The sequence below is a fragment of the Petaurus breviceps genome, unplaced genomic scaffold, assembly GCF_028583685.1.
Source record: "Petaurus breviceps papuanus isolate PSGF00001 unplaced genomic scaffold, PetGlider_PUasm1.0 138, whole genome shotgun sequence".
Lineage (NCBI taxonomy): Eukaryota > Metazoa > Chordata > Mammalia > Diprotodontia > Petauridae > Petaurus > Petaurus breviceps.
The window spans coordinates 30,244,599-30,261,184 of NW_027185694.1; the positions used below are offsets into that span (position 1 = coordinate 30,244,599).

Genomic DNA, 16,586 nt, shown 5'->3' on the forward strand with positions numbered 1-16,586 from the left:
CTGCCTAAGGATGGACAAACTGACCCTTGTTGGAAAAATGGGGCAGATCAAAATTTCCATTTAATGGTGGTATCATTGATTGTTATACTACAGCCTGGGTGAGATAAGGAGACACAGTCAGAAAAAAATCCCTAATTTTTTTTGGTACACTATTCTTTTGGAATTGCCTTGAGAGCCAGCTTACTACAAACTACCTAAGAAAATTTAAATGGCCAGACTGTAAACTTCATGAGGGCAGACACTGTACCTTATTTAACCTAATGCCTCTTCTAGGGCCTAGCCCAGTGCTTTGCACAGTAGGTCCTAATTGAACTCAGTCCATTCAACATTTGTTAAGAGAAATGAATGCATAGTGCTTTGTGAGAATTAGGGATGGGCAGGGGGGAAGATTATGACAGATGGGAGGGAAATTGGAGAAGACTTAATGGAAAACAAAGCATTTGAACTGAACTTTAAAAGTTGAGTAGGATCTCAGTTGTCAAGGGGTGGCATTTCAGATGTCAGGACACTAGGCTTTAGGGTTGACGGGGACCTCAGAAAACACCTAGTTTTCACCTTATCCTCCCTTAGTTTCCTGTATACAAGGGGAAAATGAGACCCAGAGAAAAGAACTTGCCCAAAGTCACTTAATGAGTTAGTAGCAGAGCAGGAACTTAAACCCAGGGTTTTTTTCCCTTTAATGCAATTCAGTACATGTTTATAAAATGCCTACTAGCACCTAACACTGTGCTGTGTACTGGGGGAGGTTAAAAGGTTCGATAAGATCATGTTCTTGGAGGTGACTAGGTGGCACAGTGAATAGAGCAGTGGCCCTGGAGTCAGGAGGACCTGAGTTCAAATTCAGCCTTAGACACTTAACACTTATTAGCTGTGTGACCTTGGGCAAGTCACTTAACCCCAATTGCCCTGTCCCCTCCAAAACAAAAAAAAAGTTGTGCTCTTGGCTATAGGGAGCGATGTAGGGTAAAGCTTTTGATTTTGTTATTTCCCTATCCCTGCCCTCTTTGAAGAATGTCTTCTTTACTCTGGTCTCTTCTCTAGGTCCGGGCTGTTGTTGGTAAAACCTATATGCTGACCGAAGATGAAGAGCTGTGGGAGAAGGAGCTGCCCCCTGGGGTGGAAGAACTGCTGAGCATGGGGCAGGACCCGCTGGCAGATAGGGGTGCGATAGGGGAACCAAGAAAGGGTGGGCCCCTCCCTGCCAGAGATAAGACTCGAGTTGTGAGCTACCGAGTTCCCCACAATGCAGCTGTTCAGGTGTATGACTACAGAGAAAAGAAAGCACGGTGAGAGGAGGTGTGGGGAGAAGACCGTCCCACCTGGGTGGGAAGTGAGGTGGTTTCTCCCATCACTCCTGGAAGCAGGGGCTGTGGATGGCATCTCCATTTGGCTGACCCCCCGTACCTTCCACAGGGTTGTGTTTGGGCCAGAGCTGGTGTGCCTTGGACCTGAGGAACAGTTCACAGTGCTGTCCCTCTCAGCTGGCCGGCCCAAGCGCCCCCATGCCCGCCGGACACTCTGCCTGCTGCTGGGGCCCGATTTCTTTACTGACGTCATCACCATTGAAACGGCAGACCATGCCCGGCTACAACTACAGCTGGCTTACAACTGGTAACTGGGGATCACCATGGACTTGCAGGCCCTCCCAGGACCAACTCCAGCTGTACAGATGGAGGGGTGTGGGAAGAAGAGAGGGGAGGTTACCCCAGGCCCCACATAGTACAGGAGGCCCCTAGGAAATCAAGAGTCAGACTCATGTGAGCAAGGAGAAGGCATTCCAGGCATGGAGACTGCGGATGACAAAGGCACAGAGGTGGGAGATCAGTGCTGTAGGTGAGGACAGCAAGGTCAATTTGAACCAGAGCATCTAAGATTGAGAATAATGTGTAATGAAACTAGACCAAGTTGCTTTAAAAGCCGTACAAAAGAGTGTGTATTTATTTATAGGCAGCTAGGTGGTACAGTTGATTGAGACCTGGTCCTGGAGTTAGGAAGACCCAAGTTCCAATGTAGCCCCACACACATATTAGCTGTGGGACCTTGGACAAGTCACTTGACCTCTGTTTGCCTCAGCTGTCAAATGGTAATAATAATAACACCTACCTCCCAGGATTGTTGGGAGAATCAAATGAGATTAGTATTTGTATAAAGCACTTAGCACAGTGGCAGCAGCTAGGTGGCGCCATAGTGCACAGAGGGCTAGACCTGGAGTCAGGAAGACTGAGTTCAAATGTGGCCTCAGACACAAGCTGAATGACCCTAGCCAAGTCACCTAACCCTGTTTGCCTCAGTTTCCCCATCTGTAAAACGAGCTGGAGAAGGAAATGGCAAACCACTCCAGTATTTCTGCCAAGAAAACCCCAAATGGGATCGGGAAGAGTCAGGCAGGACTAAAATGACTGAATAAAAACTTAGTATAGTGTCTGACACATAGTAGGTGCTATATAGATACGGTATTATTGTTGTTATGTCATTATTATTATGCATTGGAGTTTGAGTAGGAGAGTGGCAGAGTCACAACTTTACATAAGGTCACTTAGGCCACTGTATGGAGACAGATTGGAAGAGGGTGAAATGAGTTAGGGAGACCACTGTAGGAGTCTGCTGCAGTAGCCCAGGGAGAGGTAAGGAGGGTCTGAGTTAAGGTGAAGAGATCCTGCCTCCCAGACAGAGGACCCTGCCTTTCTGGAGGAGGAGATGGGACCCCTTTCTCCCTTTCTCTTCCCATAGGCACTTTGAGCTAGGAGACCGCAGTGACCCCCGAGAGGCTGCTCGGCTCTTCTCTGTCCCGGACTTTGTGGGTGATGCCTGCAAAGCCATCGCCTCCCGTGTGCGGGGTGCTGTGGCCTCAGTCACCTTTGACGACTTCCATAAGAATTCAGCTCGCATCATCCGGATGTCTGTCTTTGGTTTTGAGGAGACCGAGCGGAAGGGCCCTGGGGAGCCCGCCATGCCTCAGCCCCGGGACCGAGCTGTCTTTCCCCAGAACGGGCTAGTGGTCAGTAGTGTGGATGTGCAGTCTGTAGAACCCGTGGACCAGCGGACCCGGGACGCTCTGCAGAGAAGCGTCCAGCTGGCCATTGAAATCACTACCAATTCCCAAGAAGCTGCGGCCAAGTGAGTAGAGCAGAGGGCTTTTCCCACGCCCTCTGCACCTCCCAGTTCCCCATTATTCCTTCCATAGCACCCCTTCCTTTGTACCTGACATGCAGAGGCTTCCTTGTGATGGAGTCAAGAAGGCCTGAATTCAAATCAAGCCTCAGACATTTTCTAGCTGTTGGGCAAGTCATGTGACATATTTTTGCTTCAATTCCCTCAGCTGTCAAATGGGACTTATAATAGCACCCACCCCCCAGAACTGTGAAGATCAAATGAGACAATATTTGTAAAGAACATAGCACAGTGCTTGGCACATAGTAGGTGTTTAATAATAAATGCCAGTTTCCTTCCTCCCCCACAATGTCCTTGTCCCTCACCCTTCCTGTCTCCCATTCTTCCTCTACAACTGTCTCATGAGAGTCTTTTCCCATCTCCTATGCTCAGACATGAGGCTCAGAGACTAGAGCAGGAGGCTCGGGGGCGGCTGGAACGCCAGAAGATCTTGGACCAAGCAGAAGCTGAGAAGGCTCGAAAGGAGCTGCTGCTACTTGAAGCTGAGAGGTGAGGGGAGAAGAGGGCAGCTAGGTGGCACAGTTGACAGAGCGCAGGGCCTGGAAGTCAGGAAGACTCGTTCCTGAGTTCGAATCTGACCTCATTTATTAGCTGTGTGCTCCTGGGCAAGTCACTTAACCTTGTTTGCCTCAGTTTCCTCATCTGTAAAATGAGCTGGAGAAGGAAATGGCAAACCACTCCAGTATCTTTTCCAAGAAAACCCCAAATGGGGTCATAATGAGTCATACAGGACTGAATTACAAGGAGAAAAGAGGAAGAAGAAAGACCAGAGAATTCAGAGAGGCCTCCTTTGTCCCTCTGGGTGTCAGCTTCCAGCCTCCTGTTACTCTTACCTTCCAGTGTCACCAATAATTCTAAAAACTTAAGTTTAATCATGAACCAGAAAAATCAAATGAACATATAAAAGACATGGCAGAAATCTTACCCAGCTCCCCCTAACCTTTCAGCAAAACAGAACCAAGAGAATTAACAAAAGTACCAGCAAATAAGACTTTTGTGTCCTTTTCTGGGGCTGTCAGAAATCCTGCCCACATTTGGCATTTTCCTTAACTTTTTTTTTGCATATCATTGTTGATGTGTATACAGTTTTGATTCTGCTAATACTACTTTGCATTACTCCATTGGTCTTTTTGTTTAAGCACCTTAGTATTCTACTATGTTAAGATATTACATTGTATTCCACTATACTTCAACTTTTGGACATAGGAGTTACTTCCATTTCTGTATACTTAGCACAGCTCTCCCCCTCTGAGCTCCATTTTAATCAATCCAGCCACCTACTTGACATCTCCACCCGAAATGTCCCACCAAATCCTCAGATTCATCTTCTAAACTGAACTCAACAGATATCCCCTACATCTGTCTCTCTTCCCAACCTTCCTGTTTCACTTGACACCATGATCCTCCGGTCTCTCCCTCTGTGCAATTTTCCTTCACACAGGAAAGGAAAATGGACAAAACCTAGCAAATGATTGACTGTAGCAGTGCGGGGAGAGATTTGGGAAGTAAGAAGAAACAACCAGAGACATTGTGAGGTTTCAAGTCTTCCATCTTAAAGGTTCACCACCTTCTCCAGTTACTACGACATCCAATCCGGGGCTAAATCTTTTCTGTTCCCCAGGCATTTCTTGCATTCTTCCTTTTATTTCCACTTATGCTATCACTACTCTGATTTGTTAAGCCCTTGCCTGAATTATTATAGCCTCTTAACTGTTTTCTCTGCTTCCAGACTCTCCCCATCTCTAATCTGTCCTTCATATGACTGCCAAAATCATCTTTATAATGCACAGGGCTATCGACCCCACTCTTCTGCTTATAGAAACTTTCATGGCTCTCCATTCCCTCTTGGGTGAAATAGAAACTCCTTTGGCCTGATATCTAAGGCACTCCACCAGTCTGGTTCCAACCTACTTTTCCAGCCTTATTTCATAATTCTTTGCTTCCTAAAGGGGGTGTTCTGGCCAGACTGAACTCTTTGATGATCTCTCCTGTTCATTTGCTTCCATGTATTTGAACAGACCATCCTCCATTCCTTCCTCATTTAAATCTCTGATAGCAAAGCTCCCTCCTCCAAGAAGCCTTTTCTGATTCTAGCTAAAAGTGATCACTCTTGGGAGCGGCTAGGTGGCACAGTGAATAGAGCACCAGCCCTGGAGTCAGGAGGACTTGAGTTCAAATCCAGCCTCAAACACTTAATAATTACTAGCCATGTGACCTTGAGCAAGTCACTTAACCCCAACTGCCCTGCCTTCCCCCTCCAAAATAAAAAAAGCAAAAAAAAAAAAAAGACTAAAAGTGATCACTCTTATCTCAAGTTCTCTTGGGTTACTTTGGATCTCTCCTTTTCCCCCACAATATTCTGCCTTGTGTTATATATCCTACTTATCAGTTTGCATGTCATATTCCCCAATGTGGGGTTATATGTTCCTTGAGAACAAGGTCTTTATGTAGTATCTTAATATTCCCATTACTTAAATTTTTTTTAAATTATCAAGCCATATACTATATGAAGAGCTGCTAAAAATATTCTGTACATACATATATAGGTCTTTTTCCTTTTTCTTTATTTTCTTTGGGGTATTAGGAGTTGCCTAGTAATGGTATTGATGAAATAATGGTCAGAGGACATACAGAGTTTAGTAACTTTGGGGATATAATTCCAAATTGCTTTCCTTTTTTTTGGTCTTCTTAAAAATTTTAAGTTAAATTTTTTTTCAGTCAGCAAAAATCTATCTTCTCTCCTTCCCTCCAAATGAGAACAAAAGAAAAACAAAGCCCCTCCTACAAACACGTGTAGTCAAATAAGACATTTCTGCAGTGGCCGCGTCCAAAAGGAAATTTTATTTGTGCGCACACATGTGTACATATTCTGTATACACACGTTCGTGTACGTACGCGAACCCTCCCACACTCCAACTCCTTTATCCCTCTATCAGGAGATGAGTATCTGCCGGAATTGCATTTGGCCATTGCACTGATCAGCGTTCCTAAGTCTTTCAAAAAGTCTTGACCATATTGTTGTCATTTTACAAAATGTCCTCCTGTTTCTGTTCACTTCATCTGTATCAGTTCATCTACATCTTCCCAGGTTTCTTTGAATCCATCCTGCTTCATTGTTTCTTATAGCACAATAGTATTCCATCACATTTTCCTCCTTTCCCTAGCTCCCATTCAATTTCCAGTTCTTCATCACCACAAAAAAGAACTAAATATAAATATTTATAAATATGTGTGTGTTTTTTATACATCCCTAGTTAGAATTTGTTTTGCTTAGGATTAATCCTTCTCTTAATCTACTCTCCCTCTCACTACTGCATCCTCCTCCCTTCTGTTTCTCTGTAGAGTAAAATGCACTGTGTATGTATGTATTATTCCTTCCTTTGACCAAGTTAGATATGAATGAGGATCAGAGGTCTTCCCTACCCACTGAAAGAATATTCCCTAACTTTCCTTTCCCTCTTCCCCATTCCACTTGTGTATTCTCCATTCTTCTTTTAAGATCATCTAGAGCTGTCAGAACCAGTCTGCCCTGTATCTATGACCCAGAATTGCGTAATAGCAAAGCTTCCAGTTGGCACCTGTTCTCAAACCCTGCAGTGCCCTGGTATGGGTCTGAGACCCCTCTTTCCCAGATGGCACATCTTCTCTCTGTGCTGCAATGCTTCCCATGACACCATCCTGGTCAGACCCCTTCCTTAGTGTCCACGGAACTTTTTCGTCTGTTTCCCTATGCTGACCTAGACTGGAACGATGATTCAATGTGATTTTTTTTTTTCATTGTTGGATTTCACCATCAGACTTTGGGATGCTTTTTCTGGATCTTTTTGGAAGACATGGGGGAGGGTGAAGTTTGCTGTACTTTTTCCTGCTCTTCTGACATCTTGGCTCCACCCTCCCCAAATTGATTCCCAGAATGGCTGTACCAATTCACATCTCTACTAACAGGACATCAATGTGCGTGTTTTATTAGTGATGTGGAGGGTTTTTTTATATAGCTATAAATAGTTGGATTCTCCCCTTGAAGATTACTACTTGTTCATATCCTTTTACCTTTTATCAATTGAGGATTTACTTTTATTCTTATAAATTTCAATCAGTGGCTTACAGCTTAGAAATGAGACCCTTTTTAAAGAAACTTGTTGCAAAGATTTTTCCTTCAGTTAACTGTTTTATCTAAGCTATATTGGATTTGTTCAAAAACTCTTAATTTTATGTAATCAGAATTGTCCATTTTATCTTTTGTGTTCCTCTCTATTCCTTTACTTCCTCACAAACTCTTCCTCCTATTCTATAGATCTGAAGGGTAACATCTTCCTTATCCCTGTAATTTGTTTATGATGTGACCTCTTATCTAGGCCAGTCATCCATTTGGAGCTTATCTTGATCTCAAGGTTATGAGGTGTTGATCTAAAGCCAATTTCTTCTAGTCTGCTGCCCAGTTTTTGTGGGGGGGTTTTGTGGTTTCTTTTCTTCAAAAAAAATGTTGTTTGCTTTTAGCATCCATTTTTTTTAGTTCTGAATTCTTTCTATTTCTCCAGTCCCCTCCCCTGCTTATTGAGAAGGCAAATAATATGATAGCAGTTATCCCTCTGAAATCATACAAATGCATTTAGTTTTCCCAACAATTTTTATCAGCCCTGATCTCAATAGTGGCCTCTTTGGCTTTATTGAACCCTAAGCTACTGCTCTGGTTTGCTCCTGTGTGTTGCATCACCTTGTACTTCTTAATAAGTGGTAAATTGAATTATTGAAATAAGCAGCTAGTCAGTAGGGGGAGGAAGTGTCAGGTAGGGATGGGAAGGAGATGTTTCTTTCTGTGTATCTCATCCAACTTTTCCTTCTCAAGCACTGCTGTGGAAAGCACTGGGGCTGCTAAGGCAGAGGCGGAATCCCGGGCGCAGGCCGCTCGGATTGAGGGAGAAGGAGCTGTACTCCAGGCCAAGCTGAAGGCGGAGGCCTTAGCCATAGAAACGGTGAGTGGGAAGCACCTTTAAAGGGTGTCCTGGAAAAAAGGTTCCCTGGCTTGAGCCAAACCAGAAGATAAAGGAACCTGAAAGGAGGAGGGGAAAACACAGAATCGTTTCCCACAGTGTCACTGTATCCTTCAGATTTATTCCCACTGTTGGTGCCTGGGCCCAAGCTAATGAACTTGCTGTGGAATGGCCCTCGCTGCTCATCTTTCAAGGCTCAACTAAATTCACATCCTCTGCATAAAACCTTTCTGGACACACTAACCCCTAAGAGATCAGGCCTCTTTTGTGCTTTTCTGGGGTAGGTGTATCTGAGCTGCACCACTTAGCATTGGATCATGCCGTTTCCTCTTATCTCCGTTCTCTATTTGTTTCATGTGTGTTTTTATCCATGATCGAGGTCTGGGACACGTCTGCCTCTCCAGCAGTACCAACCACAAGGCAAGGCAGGATAGATTAAGGTGGTCACCCATGTTGTCCCTTATGGTCCTGACAGCTGACTGCATTTCTCTCTTCAGGAAGCAGAGTTACTTCGAATGCAAAAAGCCAGGGAACAGGAGCTCACCTATGCCAAGGCCCAGATGGAGCTGGAACTGAACAAGGCAGAGAAGCTGGCAGCAGTAGAGGTTAAAAAGTTCAAAGAGATGACAGAAGCCCTAGGTTCTGGTACCATCCGGGACCTTGCGCTGGCTGGGCCTGAGCTGCAGGTAAGCCAGCCACAAGAAATGAGGGAGCAGACTGCTCCAGCTAAGGGATGATCAAGAACAGGTAGATCTGTTGTAAAGGAGGGGCTCAGCAACACAAAAAAATATTCTTATGCCCTGGTTGGGAAAGATAGCTTCCTGAGGGCCAGAGGCTGTGTATCTTTTGGGTGAGGCAGGCAAAAAATTGCCATTGATCTGACTGAAAGAGTTGGAGTCCTAGGAGGGCTTTGGACCACTTTGTAAGATGAAGTGGTAAGGTCCCTTTTAGCTTTAATGTTCCCTGACAGAAATATATATATAGTATAGCAGAAAGAGAAGCAGGATACCTGTATACAAGTTCCTGCCATGTGACCCTACACTTGTTAATTAACTCCACTTAGCCCCAGAGACTTTCCTCAGGGAGGTGGTGAGGAAAACACTTTGGAAAACTTAAAGATCTATATAAAGGAATTCGTTTCTAAGATTTCTTCTAGCTGTAACATTTTATCATCCTATGATTTTTGTGTTTCCTTCTCTATCATAGGTGAAACTGCTCCAGGGTCTTGGATTGAAATCAACCCTCATTACAGATGGCTCCACTCCCATCAATCTCTTCAGCACAGCCACCGGGCTTCTGGGGCTTGGAGCACCTGGGCATCCTACCGATCCAGAGAGGAAAAAAGACACAGGGAAATAGGGACTTCTCCCCCAGCTCCGTTGGAGAGTTAGATCAGTGTCCTCCCTAAGGTCCAAGGAGAAGGCTTTCTTTCTCTGCCTTACTTTTTCACTGAAAAATAAACCTTTTTCATTTATTTCATTTCATATATGTTTTTCTCTGCTTCTCTCATTCAGTGTCTCATTCATGGGAATTTGGGGGGGGGGGGAGAGACCATAGGAATTCCTTAAGCTCTCTCCTTTTACCTGAGTAGGCTATTTGCTTTTCTCCATTTGTGGGATGAAAGAAACAGCAAAGCGTAATACAAAAAAAACACTATCAGAAGACCTGGGTTTGCCTTTGTGTGATCCTAGACAAGTTCTTTTCACCTCTGAGCCAGTTTCCTTCTATGTAAAAGGAAGGGATTGACCTAGTTAAGCATGGGCCAGATTGTGGCTCCTTTCCCCAATACATTGGGTTTCTCCTCCTCATCTAAGGCAGGGTGAAAGGCAGAAAGGGTGCCTTTATGTAGAATACCACCTCAAATGCAAGTAATTGAAACCAGAAGGCCACCTGGTTTGGAGTATTATCACCCCATATACTTTGATTTTGCATTTCTAAAAAATTACTGAGGTCTGTTGATAATAAAGGTGCTGGAGATGCAGGATACTGGATGTAGCCCTGAGGGAGGGGCCAGGCCTATGATTCTTCTTTCTTAGCTAAAGAACTAACCAGAGTTATGAGCTGGGGGCTGGGAGGGCTCATTTCTATTCCTCTAAAACACTCTTTTTACAATAAACACCAAGAAAAACAAGCTTTGCAAACTAAAACCCACAGTTCTTTCAACACATGTTGAAAGTGGGTATTTTTAGTAATGAGTAGGACTTTATATTTCTAATGTGCAGAAAAAGGCTTGAACAGGTCAACGCAATGATGCCAAGCCAGACTTTCTGTGATTTCTTAGACTTTTCCAATTGGTTATTATTGATATACATCCTTTGCTAGAAACATTGTTTTGTGGGGGTGGAAGAATTCTAATTCTAACCAATCCTAAAATACAGTTCTGGATCTCTGATCCAAGGGAAGCAGATTTCTTCCCCAGGACTGCCAGTTTTGCCTTTTTTTTTTTTGGAGGGCACGTGGGGTTAAATAACTTGCCCAAGGTTCGCAGCTAGTTTTTTTGTGTGGGTGTTAAGAGTGTTAAGTGTCTGAGGCTGGAACCAAACCCGGGTTCTCCTGACTCCGGGGCCGAAGCTTTACTCACTGCACCACCTAGCCTCTCCTCAGGACTGCCAGTTTTGAGATAGTGAAGACAGCAGTATGTCAGACAAGCTTCTGGTTCCCTTCTGGATTTCGGAGGTTGGTCCTCCCTTGATCAGGCCTCTAGCTAAAAGGAGTCCTTACCTGACCCTGCCTGATGGGACAGAAGAGTGCCATCTAATGCCCATAGGTACCTTGTGTCTATTTACCTGATACTAGTTAGGTCTCAGTATCTTATCTATAGCCTAGCACACACACGTATCATTTTAGAAACTTTTTTTTGTTTTTAAGATGATAAAATTCCAGGAGCAGCTAAGTAGTCAGTGGATAGGGTACTGGCCCTGGAGTCAGCGGGACCCAAATTCAAATCCGACCTCAGACACTTGATATTCTACTAGCTGTGTGACCCTGGGCAAGTCACTTAACCCTGATTGCCTCAACAACAAAAAAAAATTATGAAATTCCAGTGCCTTTCCTTTTGTTCTGACCAGAAGCAAACTGGTTCATCTTCCCTGAAGAATTCTCCAGTTTAAACCTTCTCCTCTGCCTTTCTCCGCCTTAACAGCTTGCTTCCCCCAGTTCATGATGCAACCATAGCTTTAGCCCACTTGTCTAGGTTTTAAGTCTAACCTTTGGTAGGCGTGCCTGGGATAACTGAAGGGCAGGAGCTGGAAAGGACCTAAGGGACCATCTAGCTCAAAGCCCTCACTTTACAGGTGAAGAAATGGAGGCCCAGGGAGGCTAAATTAATTGTCCAAGGTCAGACAGGTAGCACGTAGAAGAGGAGGGAATTCAGTGAATTGTGATTTAGAACTGGGACTGTAGAGACTATGCACTCCAACCCCGTTCCCCCAATCCCCAGGTAAGTAAAATAAGGTCTCTCCCACAAGTAATGACAGGCAGGATTTGAACCTAACTGTTCCTTCTAGCATTTTTTTCCCCTGTACGTACACATGTACACAAGCTGTTATTTCACACCTACACCCAAACCTCCCGGCTTTCCCTAGCCTTTCTCTTCCATTAGCTGCAGCTAACAGTACAAGATCTCTCTGCCCAACTACACGGCTTGGAATTTGTCAGGGCAATCCTATCTTGTGCATGTTACAGGCCCAACAGTCAAGACAGCTCTTTAGTGCCACCTATGGCTGCAAACACAAGTCAACTACACACCCTGTCTGATCCCTCCCCATTGCCCTCTTCCCATCTCCCCTCCCATAAGAAGTACAATTATTGACATTTTCCTGATGGGACAAACAGTATGTGAAATGACTTGCTCAGGAGCACACAGCTAGGTCTCCTGACTCTGTAGTAAGCCGACCTGAACAAGAACACTGGCTCTAGAGTTAAAAGCCTTCGGTTCAAATCTCACTCTCTTCAATTCTCTGGGACGCCCCCTTCCTGTGTAAAATGAGTGCCCTCCAAGGGCCCACCTAGCTCCAAAGTTAGGATTCTTTGCTTAGTGAATGGTTCCACTTCCTGAGGGAGTCTGTTGGTAAAAGCCCCCCCTCAGGAAGTGAATCCATTCACTAATCAAAGAATAAAAGTACCTAGAGCCATGGGCTAAATAATTGCTAGAATGAAAGGAAGGATCCTGAGGGCTGGGAGGACTTCTCAGAGTATTCCAACTGAAGGGAGAGTCCTCCCACAGGTAAGGAGGAGGGGGAGCAGGAGACAAGCATTTCCCTGTTTCAGTGAAAGGAAGTTACAGGGGAAGTGAGCTCTTTTTGTTCCTAAGCCTTAAGTGATTCATCCCATCCCCACCACAAGAAAACAGTCCTGGGAGTGAAAACAGGAGCCTGGGCTCTGATTGTGAAGTTTCCTCCTTTATCATCAAGGCCTCAGGGCCGTATTACAAATCATGAGACACAATACAACAGGGAAGGATCCAGACAGCCTCTTTCCCTCCCAGGGCAAAGACTCCTCCAATTCCAGACTATCCAGGCCAGGAAAAGGGGAGTTTGGCTCCTTGTGGAGAGCCAGCCCCCACACCATCTCCCTCAAATACAGCAGTACCATGCTAGTTCGCATGGGTCACACCATCTCCTGGGGCTGCAACAGCCCCCTGGTCTAGCTCAGTGCAAGGACACAGCCCTGTGTTTCCAAGCCTCCCAAGGAGTTCAGCCACCCTTGGGCTATGGCCATCCCCAAGTCATGGAGCCTCATCTCCTGTGTCTGGGACTTCCATCATTGCCCCCACAAAGAGAGCCCTCATCTGATGTCTAGGTGCTACCCTCATCTCAGGGAAGTGACATCACGTGGGAGTGGGAACAAAGAACAGTGACATCCTTGAAGAGTTTCTGACAGCATTGGGGGTGGGGGTGAGAGGGTAAAAGCACTGTGGAGGACATGCCCTATGCTATATAAAAGGCTGACCTCATTGGCGGAGGGCATAACAGCACCAAGAGGGATAGGGTCAGGGCATCGTGGAGAGGAATGGGGCTGGAAGATTGGGAAAGCAGAAAAGACGTCAGGGCTATTCCTTCTTGGCTCGGTCAGCAGCATCCAGGGCAGCCATGTTGCGTGCAGCAGTGACCAGGTGGATAACACTGATGAGGGACTTGAGAAGAGCAATAGGAGTAGAGACCCAGAGTCCCACTCGGAACAGCCCCACTGAACCCACTGCAAGAAGGCAGGAACAAAGTCCAGGACAGGGAGGACATTGATAAAAGAGGAGGGGGGAAGGGAAGAAAATGAGATCAGAAGGGGAATCCAGGATCCAATCCAATCTCCCCCCTCTCGCCCCCCCAAAATCATCTCCCAGCCCCTTCTCCCCACATCTTGTCCTCAGACCTTCCTCCTGGCCTCACTGTAGCATCACCTCTGGCTTCATACCTGAGGGTCCCTCTGAGAAATTGAGCAAGTAAAGCAGACAGTAGAAAAATTCATTCCCAGCACACATGATGAATAGCACTGGCTGCAAGATGAAGGCAAAACTCATGTTTCTAACTTGAACAATGAGCTCATATAATCTCTCTCTCACAGCGCACACACACACACACACTCCTATTTGTTTCAAAACTAGTTAAAACTCCAAAGAAAGGAAATGGATACATGGTAGCTAGAGAGGCTGTCTGAACACTGAGAATGGAGACTGGAGGTATGACCTGTATGGGGACTCACCCGGGAAGTATAGTAAAGTCGAAGGATAGGATTCCCTGTTAGATCAATGGTTTTGTGGCTCTCACTACCCCGGACCACTGAGCTGGAAGGGAAGACAAGGGAACATAGGTGTTACCTCTCCCACTCAACTTCCTACTGTGCCCCACCTCCCCAAGCTATCACCCATATTTCCCTGGATAACAGTGGCCACTAGCCCAAGTACTCTCTCTTGCCCCTAAGCAAGAGAAGCCCATTCCCCAGCTGAGTATGTCTAGGGCTTCCTCTTTCTACCAGCCTCATCCCAACTGAGTACTAGTGCCCCTCTGGACGTAAATACAAAAGGATCAGCCAATGATAGGCCACACCCCTGACTACAATTTCTCTGGCCACACCCAAGACTACAATTTCTATGGTAAAAAGGAGTGGTGAGTGGTGGTTGTAACCTGTGCAGGTGCAGCCAATGGCTGGCAACATCCAGACTCATGCTGAGCTGGAAGAGCAGGGTGGCCCGAGGGTAGAGCAGAGCTAGGTTTACCAGCAGACACATGGTAGAACACCGATCAGTTAGCATGTCCAGCATCGCCCCAAACCGTGTCCCTAAATTATGGGGGAAAGAAGAGAGCCAGCAGTTCAGGATGAAAACACTAGAAGTAAATGGGACCAATGGCTGAAGTCTGGCTGGAGTCAGCATGCCCAACATTGCTCCAAACCCACGGATGTGCAGCAACTGAAATCAAAGGTGTTCTTTCTCTCCTGGGCCAAGAGAAGACTACAAGTCAGAAATAGCCTGCCAACTGAGATCCTGAACCAAGAGGTGAGGGTCAAGATTAAAAGGCATAAAGGATGGGGAGAGTTTGAAAAAACCCCCTAGATTTCAAGCCAGGGTTCTAGGTTTGAAACTCAGCTGTATGACTTACTTATCATCTGTATGACCTTTGGAAAATCGATCTTTGAGCCTCAATGTCATATGCAAATGAAGACACTGGACTAGATAGTCTATAAATATCCTTCCTAGTTTAAATCCTTTACAATGCTACCTCTCAACTATGTCAAAAGTATGAGGTAAAACCAAGGTAAACAGAATCAGTCATCAAAGCCAGAGTTGGAGAAATGCCCTGAACCTAAGGCAAATAATCAAAACCCTGAAAAAGACACTGAGCTAAAGAAACCTACAGTCCTCCAAAGGTTATCTCACCCCCTCCCCCTGGTTCCAGGAAAAGCTAATCTCAATGGCTGGTGACTAATCAATGAACCCACAGGAGGGGTCCCCAGGGAAAGAGACGCCCCAAATCTACCCTGATCACTCAGCTCTGTTTCACAATCTAACAACCAGGGAGCTCTTCCTGAAAGCTAATAATCTAGGTCCTTCTGGAGGTAGGAGTGCCAGACTTGCTTCTGGTTCTGCCCTCGGTAAACATGGTGTCACCCCATTCAAAAGCACAGCCCTTCACATACCAAAGTCCAGACTCTGGGGAGGGAAGAAATGGAGGCCTGTAGGGTGGGGGAAGGCGGGGAAGCAGGGAAGCAGGAAAGGGGGGTAACTGCTGGACTCCCCGCCGCAGGGAGGAACGAAGGCTAGGCATGAAGTCACCTTGATTCAGGGCCCTGGCCGCATGTCCGTCGAAGGCATCCAAGAGCCCACTTAGCAAGTAGAAAGAGGAGGCTGTGAATGGACAGCTGGGCATGAAGTAGAAGGAAATGAGGGCGAAGAGGATCCGGGCATAGCCTGAGGATAAGGAACAAAGGGTTCAGAGCGCTGGAACAGATTTGAGTAACTGAGAAAAAAAGGCTCACTGAAGTGGAGCCCGGCCAACTCCCACAAAGACAAGGGGGGGAAACTGAGGACCGGAGACGGGAAGTCACTTGCCCAAGGTCACGAACCAAGTTCGGGGCAGAGCTGGCGCCAGAACCCACGCCTGGCGGTCCAAAGGAAGCCCCTTCCCCAGTCAGGCTCCACCCTAGCCCTCGTCCCCCCTGGGGCCCGGGCCGGGGTCCGCGGTCCTCGGTCCGTGGCCGACGGACTCACCGATGAGATTGGGCACAAACAGAAAGATGTTTTCTTCCGGCATCTCGGCAGGGCGGGGATGACCGGCCTCTCGCAGTGGGAATGGGGAGCAGTCCCCGGCCGCTCCCGCGGCAGGCCCCCGCCTAGCCAGCTGAGCAAGCCCTGGCCCCCAGCTACCGCGCTCCCGGTTCTCTCTCAGCCCCTTTCCTCCGCTCCCCGGGAGGCCCCGGTGCCGCAGCTGCGAAGCCCCTCCCTCCGCCCCGGCGCATCAGCAGCTCCGGGGCCGCAGTGGACCCCGCGGCCCCAGTCCCCGGCGGGACCCAGATGTGCAAGCCCCCCCAGCCGTCACAGGCATCGGCCGGTCCAGGTGTGCAGCCACCAGCGCCTCCCCTGCCTTCTTCCTACAGGGGTGCAGGTCCCCCTACGCTGCTCGCTTGGGGCCCCGGGAAGGGTTCAAGGCCCTTCCTCTCCACCCTTCTTCCAGTCGTCACACCAGCTGTGCGGGAGGGAGGCCCCCGGTGTCCCTAAAATCTGCTCTTCCGCCCGTGCTGACGCAAAATTGAAGGCCAAAAAAAATGGCTTTGATCCCTTTAGGAAGGGGCCGCTTCCTTTTCCTTTTTTTCCCTCCGCCTGTCTCCACCGGCTTGTACCAAGTTCAGAATGGGGAAGGGGGTACGCACACAGATAGTAGGAACGAAAAACCACAGAAAAAGGTACCAAAGAGAAGTTAGATAAGAAGACTA

At 46.9% G+C, this 16,586-nt stretch overlaps 2 protein-coding genes across 4 annotated transcripts in view; one reads left to right on the forward strand and one right to left on the reverse strand.

The window, feature by feature from the left end:
• MVP (major vault protein) overlaps positions 1-9,646 on the forward strand; it is a 34,743-nt gene extending 25,097 nt beyond the window's left edge. For both annotated transcript variants that reach the window (XM_069063372.1, XM_069063374.1), the window contains exons 9-15: positions 1,042-1,286; positions 1,414-1,611; positions 2,731-3,117; positions 3,544-3,660; positions 8,018-8,144; positions 8,660-8,848; positions 9,369-9,646. In XM_069063372.1, the coding sequence (XP_068919473.1) occupies positions 1,042-1,286; positions 1,414-1,611; positions 2,731-3,117; positions 3,544-3,660; positions 8,018-8,144; positions 8,660-8,848; positions 9,369-9,521 (1,416 nt within the window). In that variant the 3' untranslated portion in view covers positions 9,522-9,646. The remainder of the gene's footprint in view (positions 1-1,041; positions 1,287-1,413; positions 1,612-2,730; positions 3,118-3,543; positions 3,661-8,017; positions 8,145-8,659; positions 8,849-9,368) is intronic.
• Positions 9,647-12,541: 2,895 nt separating this feature from the next.
• Positions 12,542-16,466, reverse strand: CDIPT (CDP-diacylglycerol--inositol 3-phosphatidyltransferase). 2 transcript variants are annotated; one of them, XM_069063448.1, is made up of 6 exons: positions 15,865-16,463; positions 15,430-15,564; positions 14,282-14,435; positions 13,860-13,941; positions 13,572-13,653; positions 12,542-13,358 (listed from the first exon to the last, which is right to left on the reverse strand). In XM_069063448.1, exons 1-6 carry the CDS (start codon positions 15,905-15,907, stop codon positions 13,213-13,215), a joined length of 642 nt encoding a protein of 213 aa, XP_068919549.1. In that variant the 5' UTR covers positions 15,908-16,463; the 3' UTR covers positions 12,542-13,212. The 2 variants fall into 2 exon arrangements, with proteins under 2 accessions (XP_068919549.1, XP_068919559.1); XM_069063458.1 differs by lacking the exon at positions 15,430-15,564 and having other exon boundaries at positions 15,865-16,466.
• Positions 16,467-16,586: the final 120 nt, after the last annotated feature.

What these genes read in the sequence shown, in the direction of transcription:
- CDIPT (XM_069063448.1), bottom strand. Translation starts at nt 15,907, where the DNA reads ATGCCGGAAGAAAACATCTTTCTGTTTGTGCCCAATCTCATCG. An exon ending in GGCCAGGGCCCTGAATCAAG is followed by an intron (nt 14,436 to 15,429) that starts GTGACTTCATGC and finishes CCCATAATTTAG; the next exon opens with GGACACGGTTTGGGGCGATG. An exon ending in CATTGGCTGCACCTGCACAG is followed by an intron (nt 13,942 to 14,281) that starts GTTACAACCACC and finishes CTTCCCTTCCAG; the next exon opens with CTCAGTGGTCCGGGGTAGTG.